The sequence below is a fragment of the Pithys albifrons genome, chromosome 2 (assembly GCF_047495875.1).
Source record: "Pithys albifrons albifrons isolate INPA30051 chromosome 2, PitAlb_v1, whole genome shotgun sequence".
NCBI lineage: Eukaryota > Metazoa > Chordata > Aves > Passeriformes > Thamnophilidae > Pithys > Pithys albifrons.
Window position 1 is genome coordinate 105894262 of NC_092459.1, and position 12610 is coordinate 105906871.

General features: G+C 38.1%; 1 protein-coding gene across 7 annotated transcripts in view; it reads right to left on the reverse strand.

The window, feature by feature from the left end:
- Positions 1 to 12610, reverse strand: part of MAP4K3 (mitogen-activated protein kinase kinase kinase kinase 3) — an 80133-nt gene that overhangs the window by 31230 nt on the left and 36293 nt on the right. For 5 of the 7 annotated variants that reach the window (XR_011700005.1, XM_071581449.1, XM_071581430.1 and 2 more), the window contains 3 exons: positions 3604 to 3662; positions 2390 to 2428; positions 2045 to 2098 (listed from right to left, as the gene is read on the reverse strand). Coding sequence is in view for 6 of the 7 variants with exons in the window: in XM_071581449.1 (XP_071437550.1) it covers positions 2045 to 2098; positions 2390 to 2428; positions 3604 to 3662 (152 nt within the window). In the remaining variant the exon portion in view is untranslated. The remainder of the gene's footprint in view (positions 1 to 2044; positions 2099 to 2389; positions 2429 to 3603; positions 3663 to 12610) is intronic. The other 2 variants (XM_071581440.1, XM_071581420.1) reach the window with 1 other exon arrangement.

Below are 12610 nucleotides of genomic sequence, written 5' to 3' on the forward strand. Positions count from 1 at the left end.
TTTGTTCTTGGACTGAAGGGAGAAGTGACTGATGCCACACATGTTCTTCAACTGTAGCTCCATCTGACAGAATATAAATCAAACAGAAGCCTTGAGTTTCAGAAAAGGACTAAGTAGAGCTTTGGGCTCAAAGACATATCAAGAGAAAGGCAGAGATGCAGAATCTGTCTGATCCAAGGTTGAGGCATTCAAGCTTTCACTCCTGTCAGGCCCTCTCTGTAGGGCAAGAATACCTAGGAAGAAATATATGAAGAAACAAAAACCACCAGGACTCTTTTGGAAGACTACTGATGATCATCCTTAGGGTCAAATGAACTGAAACCTTTCCAGAAGCTATCAGGTTCTTGCTTAATCTGAAAAAAGAAATCCACAGAAACATGGCGGCAACATAAGCAGCTAAAGTCAATGCTGTTTTAAAGTTCTAATGGAGCTCATGTAAGGACAAGGACCTCAAAGCACTGGGCAAGGACATCAGTGCGAGCACTTCAAGGCAGAAGGGATCAAGAGGTCCCAAGCTCTGGAACATTACTGAAGTTGATGATATTGGCTGAAAACCATGGTGGAAAAAAGAATCACTAAACAAGAATGAACAGACAAAAACAGAGATGTATGCAAAAAACCATTCAGAGATTAGTATGGATGGAGGAATCAAGCTGAGCTGGCTCACAGCAGTGCAGGGGTCCAAAGCATCTTCACTGGAGGCCATCAGAGTGAAGCTGGGAATATGGAGCTACAGGGGACTATTGCAGCTCACAGTAGAGAAAGCCTGAGATGCCACTGGCAAGGACTATCCAACTATGAGCAAAGCAGGTTCTCAGCTTCATCCAAATGCTAGGGAGCAAATCATGAGTAGCATCAACAACTTCTTCCTCTCAAAGACAAGGCCTGAGAGCTTCCTGTTATTGATGAACTATGTAATGAACCATGTCTTTAAACAACTATTTAATAATGAAATATGAAGAATTTCTTGAGGAATTAGCAAGGGAATAAAGCCTACTAAAAACTAATTTTTTTCTATAAATATTACTTGTATCAAACAACAAACATACTTGTTTTTTGAAAAGCTGATTATTAAACAATGCAAATTTAATGTATTCATTACCTGACAATGGACACTATCAGTACCTTCACCCTTCTTGAAGGGGCCCATCCCTCATGCTCAGTATGTGATAAAAAACACTGCTTTTGTTTTAAAAGAACAGCAATAAAATAACTCAAGAGGAAAAAAAGAGAGTGTAATTTGGCTCTCTATAAGAGACAGATGCAGCAAAAGATAAGACATGTTTCAAAGGTTTCTGGTATGAAGCAGCAGCTTTCAAAATTATCCATTAACAGAAAGCAAACAAAAATTCTGTATCAATGGCATCTTTCTTTTTGGCCTTTACATCAGACTTATTTAGGAATGTGAATCTACACACACTGGTTGTGCTTTTTAAATTGTTTCAGCTCTCATTCTCTCAGTCAAAGAGAGCCAAAGAATACTTATACCTGTGGAATTTAATATGAGCATAATTAATTTAATACATGCCTTTGCAGTCCCATAACCTTGCCCTTTCTGTGGTAAGGGAGTCAGCTTTATTCCAAAAATTGAGCACCCATACAAGCATCCTCCTAACTGAGAACACAGAGAGAATAAACTCAGACTAGAGAAATTGGTTATGTATGTATTTTACGTACTTTTCATGAGCCTTATTTTAATATATAGTTATCGGTTCTAAAGAAGGCACCAGAACTGGGGTCAGACAAATTACTGGTTCAACACAAGAATGCCAAGATTTTGTCCAATAATAGAAGATAAAAGCACAGCTGTAGCAAGCAAGGAACAAGATTTCCTCCCCTCCCCCTTAATATATAACAAGTTTATCTGCAGAATAAGTAAATCTAGTGATATAGTCTAAGAATAACACTTAAGGCCTATCTTTAAAAATGCTGTAGAAGAAAGAATCCTGAGTTATTACAGAACGACTCAACTTCTTTTTTCAAATGCTCGTCTAGTCAAGAATCTGCTTTTATTTATCTATTTAATTTTACAAGAAGGACTTACTGTTTAGAATCATCATCTGCATCATCATCATCTTCTAAATGTGCCACATGTCCCCTAAGAAAATGAATAAGGTATTAGGGTTGAGTGAATTTTATTAAAATTACCTTGACTGCTATGAAAAATTCTGAGCTCAAAGGCTACTATCTTTTTTACAGAATTTCACTGGGTTTTTTTTGTTTTTATTTTATGTTATCTTATTCTTTATAGCACAGCTGCAACCCAGACAACTATGCCTCTCCCTCTCAGCAAGAACAGGGACAAACAAGAACAAGTTGTGACAGACAAAAAATATCAATGAACAAATTACTTTTGAAACACACAACAGAGGAAAAAAAATAGAATTACCGCTGATGCAGTTCTTCTTCAACTGATTTTAAGAGACTCCTTCAGCATTAAATAAGAATAAGAACATATATTAATTGTACACAAATGCAATTATCAGAAGCCAGAACAAAAGCTCATATCATTCTATCAGTAAACCATCCAAAGCCTGTTATTTCAGCTGGCTTTCAGAACATACCTTGAGCATCCACATACAAATGAACATAGCTGCAATTTTAATTCTTTTAGTTTTACACAGCACGCTTTCATGTAAGTTTATTAGTGTATTGTTATTAAGTGCAGTGGTCTTTTTTCCTTGTACTGTAAAACAAGGACAGTCTTAGCTTGATCCAATTAAAAACAAATCCAGACTATCCAAGAAAATTGTAATATTAAAAAAAAAGGAAATCAGACTGACAAGGATTAAACTACTACTGGAATAAACTCATTCTTCCCTGGTTAATTTTTGTAACATTCTGAATTTCATTTTCATGTCTTTGTCTGAAAAGACAGGGAGAAATCACAGGCAAAACACAGGAAAAAGAAACAAGATTTTGTAAGATAGCTGTATTCGTATTTTTCCCAATTAAAGATTGAGAAAAAATATCATGTTATATGCTCAGATTCTCTGCATTTTTAATATGATTTAATTTGAAAATCAATGCTTGGCATTCTACTTCTGACATGCATAAATGTAATTAAGAAATTGTGTGGAAAGGAAAAATTACACAGAAAATTATTTCATATGATTAATTTACCAAGGTTATTAAATACATGAACATGAAGTTAAAACCTATGTTTTTTTTTTTTAAAGCATTTATAACACGTTATAGTTTAAAGCATTTATAGCATGTTCTAGTGCCCTACAAGCTGAAGAAGGGCATTAAGCAATGTCAAAGAGCAGCACTGGTAGTTCCCAGGTGGGGAAAAATCATGGTCTGTGGGACCTATGACAGAGAACACTTTGTAAACAAGCAGATCAGAATAACAGCTCTTAAAATGAATCTTAGACTACCACAGAGAAAACGTAGCCTCAAATACTGGAAAGTGCTGCAATTCTACATCATTGGAGTTACTACTATTTTAGAAATACATGGTGATTTTGGAATTGTAACTGATAGAAACAAGATTGGCTTATCTTACTATGTTTCAACTAATGTGTTTAACACACATTTGTGATTTTTATATTAAAATAGTCTTGAATAAATTAAAGACAGAAAATGCTGTTGCTTACTCACTTATTTGCACCCAAGAAGTAGCCACACTGAGGACCATGACCATATTCTAGCTGTAGATCCTAAAAATATAAGAGAATGAATCTTTAAGATGAACATGTGAGCATCACACACATATCCTAAGTCATGCTGCTGTTACTGCCTCTGCCACATCTGAGATACCAAACAAGCTTACTTGACCCCTAACACCACTCTCAGGGCCGCTGCACCCAAAAATCTCCTGTCAGTTTGCTGTATCTCTAACTCCTTTTAAAACTCTGGCCTTAGCCTCTTCCTTGTACACACAGACCCTCTGCTCAACAAAAGTCAGTGCAGAAAAGGAAAAAAAAATAACAACAAAAATAATAAAACAATTTTAAAAAAATTACTAAAGAGTCTGCAATCTGCTAGACTCTTTTAGAGAACCCCACTACTCCTCACTGGCACATTGTAGTAGTTGTTTCAGATGGGGAGTAGTTCTGGCAGGGAGCCTGAAATCCCTTTAGCACAGAGGGACATAAAAAAAATAAGCATAGAGGACAATAAATGTTCTTATAGCTCTAGTTATAACAGTATGTGCACACTTTAAGAACACATTTTGTATTGAAAGGAAAAATACTGTATTAAAGCAGTCAAATATGCCAGCAATCATGGAGTGTAGACCACTAAGATGTGGCAATAGATCTCCAACCCTACTAATAAATAAACACTAGAATGGCACACAAACTTAATGCATCAATGGAACACACAGACCCTGTTGAAGCACCATCAAAACTGCACCTGCTGTCAGGAGGATACTACTTTAATTACAGGGTACTTTTTTCTTAGGTGGATCACAACAGGAAAAACCTGAGTATAAATTTGCTCCCAAGATACTGAGTGTATTCACTAGGAAAAACGAATCTGATCACATAAATTAGTGATAAATGGAGCTACATTGTTTCTTCCCAGGAAACATTTTAAAATCTCCCAACAGCTTCTGCTGAACTGCAACCCTTATCAAAAGTATGACGTCCCTCAGCAAGATGCCCAGATATTTAAGCCTCCAGGGCAGTAAGTTCTGGTTAGATGGGGCTGATCTCTCAAAAGGGTATTTTTAAAAATCAGACGAAAAGTCTCACACTAGATTTGCCAGTGTTCCAAGCTGACAAAGCCACTGCAGCCCTCAGTTCCAGGCTGAAGGGCAGTAACTTTAGTTGTGTTCTGCTTGGCAAGAAGTTTCAGGTTGTTTACTGCATCCCCTATTCTGCTCCGTAAAGCTAAGTAGTAGTTTCCACATGGGTGTGTCTACCACAGCTGTCAGTAGCATTTGATTCCTCCAGTGACTTCACATATTTTCCCAAAACAAGTGAGATATTGTGGGGAAAACACTATGTAAATGATAATTACTTGATGTAAAAGAATGTATAGATCAGAGGGTTGAGTAAAATTGCAAAGGCAAGCCTCATGCTGGCATTTCATGAACCATGGACTGACTTTCCAATTTCTGCACCAACTTTATTACACATCTTTGTTCTAGAATTAAATGATCCCCAAACCCACCAAACTGTGCACTTCCATGAATCTGACTCACAAGGGCCACGGAGATTTCCCTCTAGACATCTGTCAGTGGAGCTATAATGCTTCGATTTTGATTCCTCCTGTTCCTTTGCTCCTAACAAGTTCAGCAAGTCTCCTTTCCTCAAGAAAGGCCATCCAAGGCCCTTCATCACTCCCAGTATCTGCTGCCTTACACCCAGTTAATTCCCTTCTGCTTCTCCTCACAACCAGTTGACACACCACAATCCACCACAAAGAAACAGATTTAACTTTCTTTACTCTGAGTACTTATGTTATTTCTATGCAATCTCAAAAACTTCCACCTGTGAGAACAGGTATTTTGAGGATTCAGGCTCTGGAGCAGAAAATAACAAGACTGGAAACAAAAGATGTCACCAGACCCACATGCAAGGTTAGAGAGGTTGTGTGAGTCTATGTAAGAGAATGCCAGAACAAAGACTGGAAAGCTGTTGAGAAAAATAACCCCAGATCAGACTAATGAAATCTGAGATTTTCACTTTGAAGAGACAAACCTTCCATGTTGCAAAACCACATTATTAAAAAGTGAGAAACAAAGATGTTACACTGGACAGAGCCAAAATGTCTGTCCTTTTTAACTGATACACTGTGCAATGTATGGCTATGAATACACTTTACAGCAGTGACAGGAAAATTAATAAGAGAAAAATAAAACCACCTAAAACATAAGGAACCTTCCTCTGTCACCAGACATCTTAAGCATAACTGGAATTGTCTTTATTAAAATTGACATGTGCCAGAATTAGTTATATTTAAATGCTTTTAAAGAGAAAAAGGGTTTTTTTAATTCAGTTTACTGTTGTGTAACATTCATTTGACCATGATTTTAATTGGATATGTATAATTTTCCAAAGCTCTTTAAACACTGCTGGTTTTCACTCCAAACATGGCATCAAGTGTCAGGGTGACAGTGCGTGTGTGGATCTCCCGAGGTCTGAGGTAACTGATGAATGGAACCTTAAGGACCAGAGAGCCACCTGCAGAATGTGGAACACCTTGTAAACAGTAGAGTGTTTCCAGTATGTGAGGTGAACTAACTAACCAACAGTGTGCTGGCATGTTATATACAAGAGTAGATAAAAGTGAAGCTGTAACTAAAGTCCTTTGTCTTCGGTGCAAGCCTTCTGATCACACTGCAGCCTGAGTTTGTCTCTGCCTCCTCTGACTACTGCAAATCAACCTTACCCAGACAGTCAAGTACTCCATTGATAGGGAAATTCCTTCTTTTGCACTCTTGACAGATAAATATTGAGAGCTAGAAAGCTTTTAAAAAGTGAAATACATTTTTTTCTACCTTCTATTTCTGGATGTATCCTGCAAATCCTCCAGTGAGTTGTTGCACTTTATCACCCAATGTAACTGGAGTTCTTTAAAGCCACACATAAAGGTATGAAATCTTACCAGTTATGGATTCACACTTGAAGAGCAGATTAGCATTAACTCCTAAATGATGCAGTTACCCAACAACTTTATCAATCTACAATAATATTTTCATTTAACATACATACAATGTCCATTTGTTAATTAAAATTCTTCACAGAATAAATCTGAGTGAATAGACATATTTTCCAATGGAATCTTGAGATATACAGCTGGTAAGAATCAGAAGAGGTAAAAAAATCTTGATACTAAATCAAAAGTGCAATCCCAGATTATTTTGCATTCAGCCTCAGGTTACCAACAACTCATTGCTGAAACAACTCAGATCACAGAATATTCTGACTTGGAAGGGTCCACGAGGATCACGTAGTCCAACTCTCAAGAGAATGGCCCCTGTGGGGATCAAGCCCACAACCTCAGTGTTATTAGCACCATTGTCTAACCAGCTGAGCTAATCTCAGGGTCTCATCTGTGTACAAGACAAATGTGCTATTTGCTGGCAATAATTGCTTTGGAAAAAAAAGTAATACAGGGAATAATTACCAGTTCTTCTCAACAGCTTAGGTAACATTACAGGAAGCTGTTAAGTAGCAAGACAAATCACACTTTTAGATGAATGAAACGTGCAAAGTAATCAATGACTAGAAACAGATTCCCTCAAAGCAAGGATAAAACAAAACCCCCAGGAATGATCAAATCTGCAATACTTTCTGAAACTTAAATTTTAAAAACCTGCTATATATTTTCTGCAAAATTTCATGGTAAGTTAATTGTTGCTGCATAGCTTTAACAGTTATGTTCCTACTTTGTTCTGTAGGGCTGAGCTGTACTGGAAACCTATTTTTAGGTATTCAGGCCTTCAAAACCAAAACTGAATGTATACAGGGATCCAGCAATTCACAGTTACTTCCTACATTTGCTATTCTTGAAATCCAGTGAGAAATAAGACCATTTGAAGTGACAAAATTAAGACTTTAAATCTATAAAATGTTGGGAAAGCAACTGAATTTAAAAGAATACAAATCACCTTTGGACTACAAACATATCAAATGAGAAGGCATATATATATTCCTTTCTCAGTAAAATGATCAAGCAATTCCTATCACATTGCTTCATCAAAGAGGAAGTTAATTTTTAAAAGAGACTAATATTACCTAACTCATATGCTATACTTTTAATGCCTTTATTTCAATACAAAGTGCATTCCTGAATTTCTTTGGATTGCTTAATACATCTGTTATGGGTTTAGCCAGGTGGGCCTAAATTAGGCTTTAAAGTTCAGCTAGGCCTAGGTTTGTCAGCTGATTTAAGCTGGGCTGAGCTAGCTAACAGCTGACTTCTTCCAGCCAATAATGTTGTATTCCATACCATACTACATCATCTCAAAGGGTGTAAATCCAGTGTGTGGGAGTGGCTTGGTTAGTTCCATCATGGCTGCACTAAGAGGAGGACATCTAGCAGCTCCTCTACTATGTTAGGCCCTGCTTCTGTTGCCTCGCATTTTGTTTGCATTCAGGGAAGTAGAAGTATTTTGTTGTTATACTTTCTTTTTCTTGCTGAGTGTCTTTTGGAGTGCTTATGAATTTAGAGTAATGGGCTTTGTATTAATTGGGGAGTGGGAAGTTATTCCGTGTTATATATATGTAACTTGTGTAAGTGTGTGTTATATTGTAGTATCCTCTTAATTTTCTCTTTTCTGTATAAATACATGTAGTTAGTTTCAGCATAGACCTGGCTTTGGAAGTTGTTTTTCCTCTCTCCCTCTTCTTTTCCCCTTAGCTGGTTGGGGGGAGGAGGAACCCTTTTCACTCTGTCTTGGACAGCTGGCGTTTTGTCAGCTCAACCCAGGACAGATAAATGGTGCATTGGCCGGGAAAAAGGGAAGACACCAACCCAACCCAAAGAAACCGAATTAATCAAAATAAACACAGTTAAAAACCTCAAGTAAGGGGAACAAGAATGAAACAATCTCACCTAGGACAGGAGAAACACCAGGGACCGGAGGGACGAGACTTCAACCACCTCCCTCCAGCTCCTCAGCCAAGGAAGGGAAAGTAAGAACAACCACTCCCCCACTGCTACGTGGAAGACACGTGTGGAATACTTGTAACTTCCTTAGATACAATGGTTACTGAGGAAGCCATGGGTCAAACCATTACAACATCAGAAATAGCAAGTTGTATGCATATTTTTTAAACGTGCTAAATATAATTCTTCCCTGGTTACCGACTGCATTACTGCAATACAACCACTGTTCTCCTCTTCCCTTGTATTTCAGTTCTCTGTGCATTTTGTCCATGAATGTTCCCTTGGCACACAGCACTATTTCACACCCATGTAATGGACCATCACTATTCTAACCAGCCACAGTAACCCTTTCACGCAACAGGCACTCGTATACACCATTTTTAAACTGCCAAGTTTCTCAAGTACTTTTGCCAAGGCAGAAAATACCCAAGGCAAGGAGAAGAAAGAGCAAAAACCACCAGTTTTCTCCCTGCTTCCACTTATTTTCTTCTGATCCTGAGGACAACGCACCATTTCATTACCTAAAACTGAACAAAATATGAAGAGACTTCCTGGAATTCAACACTGATAGTTGCAATATGTTTTTAGAACTATGTTAGCTAAGTAGGATAGGAATCTTCATGGCTGGTAGCAAAGGAAAAGCAAATATATGCATATATAATAAGGAGAGAAATTTATATTAAAAGAAAAATCCTCCTGGGCAAAGTTCTCTATTACCTATGTCAATCTCCTTAATTCAATCTTTTCCTACCAATATTTTAGCTTTTCTGTCACAAATAATTAAAAAACCCACAAAATAGCTATGCTGAAACATTGCACTCCTAAAAGTGTTACCAAAAGCTACCAAAAATTCTTAAACCTAGAGTATATTTGTAAGCCAAAAGAAAACAAAAACAACCACAACCAATTATTTAAGTAGGACCAAATGTATAAATACATCCACCAAGTACAACAATGCAGACTGCATGGGTGCCACAAACCTCTTACTGAATTCATTGCTTAGGAAGTTCAGAATGAATGTTAAGTTTGTAACAACTGAAAACAACTGTAGGTTGGAACCTGAGATGTCAAATCCAAGTTTTGTTCAACTTCTTTGTCACTTTATACAACAGTAATTCAGCACTTGCCACTGTGTGTTGTATACTCCGGGCTAAATTAAACATTTAATTTTTCCTATATTAGAAAGAAAAAATAAATCACTATCTATAGTGTTACAAATCAGTTAGTATGATGCAGACTAGGGCCAGGTGCTGAGGTAGTTGACCAACATTATTATGAAAGCACTCTAACATAAAAAAGAGTGGGCTGCTCATTAGAAGAACCTCACAACAAGCTGGAGGAGTAGGCAACAAAACATCCTGGGGTTTAACACAATCAACTGCAAAGTCTGGAACTAGGACAGATCCACCACAGATACAAGAGGCTGAGGACAAGCTGCCTGGGGGCAGGAAGGCCAACTCTGGACTGGAAAGGGTTTGGTCGTCCCAGCAGCCAAGGAGGAAAATACGTATCAGGAGCACACACTTGTGGTGATGTATGTGGCCAACCACAGCAAAGTCAGAGGGCCCAAAGTAATCTCTGAGTCTCACTTGGAAGCTGCTCCTGTTTTAAGTAGGAGTAAGCTACAGATCACCAGGGGTTTCTTCCCACCTCCTCGTCTTTTTCAGGGGATTCTCTGATGGCATTTCTAACTTAGCAAGGTATGCAGCTCAGTGTACTGTATATGAACTGCAATTATTTTTCAGCTCATTAAGAATGGGAAGAAAAAGGTTTTGTCACAGTATTTCATTGTAGACCAGGATAACCTAAATGAAAATATTTTCATTTGGCCAACATGACCTTTTGTTTTGAGTCAGAACAACAGCAAGCTTTCTTTCTCAGAAATGGGGCTTTTAGGACCAGAGGCCAAATTCTCATATAGATTCCACTTAACAAACTCCAACAATGCTAAGTACATGTCACATCTGAGAAGTGGATGCAATAACACACAGAGCAACAGATCTGCAAAAGCTGGATTTAACAGTCCTTACTCCCAGCTTCTCTCTACCTCATGTACCTCCCTCCACCATACTGACACAGCCATTTTACATACCCCACAGGGAATCCTATGGGGAACTGATCTAGTGGAAAAAATAACCTGAAAGAAGTCGCACATTTTCCTCAGGCTGGCATATACTTGGACAACTTAGGAACATCTGCTTAATTCTAGCAAAAACATTTCAAATCACAGAAATCTGGTCCCACTATTGCAACTCATGTACATTCCTGAGACTGCCATACATTGAGTTAGCCATTGGATTTCTGGTGCTTCTCTCAGGATCAATGGCAAAAAACTTAAAAATTGTCCTAGAATAAAGGAGTACGTATTTTTAGAGATGACTGATTTAAACTATTTCCTGAGCTCACTGCAAATGGAATGCCCAGCTCTCCTACTTATTTAAGCCTGTATCCAAACAATTCCTTTTAAAATACACACAAAGATAGTGAAAAGGTCTACCTTATGAAAAGTCTCATGTGCACATAAGATTAAGAGGACAAAATAGGAACGTGAAGAACTCTGACAACAAGTAACATGTGCAAGAAAATCTCAAATGATGGAAGGCACCCAAGTCAGTTCCTGAGAGACTCTAGTTGTAGTTGTCTAGTTGTAGAAAAGTGAAAAAACATCTATCCTGAAAGACAGAAGAGCCTTGTACCTAGAGCAAAATAGTCTGTTATATATTTAGCTATGAATCAAAAAGGTGTATGTGTAGAAGATCAAAGAGAAGTACTATCTTGTCCTCTCTGTTTCAAATTTGCATTAAGGGATACTGGGGTTTGAGCACAGAGTTTTCCCTGCAAATGGGACCTGTACTGAATTTCATCACTCTTCTGGCAGATTTGGGTAACTGTTTCAGAACCGTGCATGGGGAAGGAGCAGGAGAAGAAAAAGCGAGGAATGATTTTTAAGAGTAACCACATTACAGGCATCAAATGTTTGAAAGGTAATGTGCATGGTGACTGCATAACCTGCCATATGATCAATCCAGCTGTGCAAAATGTTAGGTGGTAGGTAAAAAGACTGTTACTCACTCTCCAAATTTGTTTTTAACCTTGACTGTATGTGGCCCAAAGTATGCCTTGATTTAGGATAATTTATTTTTAGGATCTCAGAGGGACATAGCTCTGCAGAGGAGTTATTGTTCATAAGGTATTTTATAAAACCAATACAACAGCATGGGCAAGAGCTCAACAGCAGTAGGTGATACATTATGCTTGTGAAAAAGCATAATCTTCATGATGTTTGAAAAAATCCACATATCAAGCTCAAGCTCTGCCAGGGGAAATTTAAATTGGATGTCAGAAAAAAATTCTTTCCAGAGAGAGCATTCAGGCATTGGAATGGCCTGCCCAGGGAGGTGGTGGATTCACTATCCCTGGAGGTTTTTAAACCGAGACTGGATGTGGCACTGAGTGCCATGATCTGGTAAAGGGACTGGAGTTGGATCAAGTGTTGGACTTGATGATCTCGGAGGTCTTTTCTCCAATCCAATCAATTTTATGATTCTATGAGTTCTCAACAAACATATCTGAAAGCAATACTGTCAGAGCAGGAGCAGGGAGCTGGGCAAGAAGAGAGACAAACAGTGAATGCCTCATTAGTATGTCCTGGTCCATTAGAGAAGAATGAATCAATTGGCAATTATTTCATCTAAGGATTAGGTCCTATTGGAAAAATCTCGCAAACAGGTGATGCATTACCCCCAACTCAGGAGTCTCCTCTTTGATTCACAATGAGCACAGGAGGCTGTGAAGAAAGCAGTGAAACACAAAGTGCTGTCGATTGACTTTAAAAACCCTCTCACATTTGTGACAACAACAGTGCTTTGTAAGTTTCATCACAGTTGTAATTTCTGAAGAGTGTACTGAGCAGCACAGGGTAAAAGAAGGGTGGGAAAGGACAGTCCACTAAGGAGCCAAATCCTCATTCAGCTCTTAGACCTACAAGTACCAGGCCAGCAAGATACATGACAACACAAAGCAACCTTAAAAAGACAGATTTTAA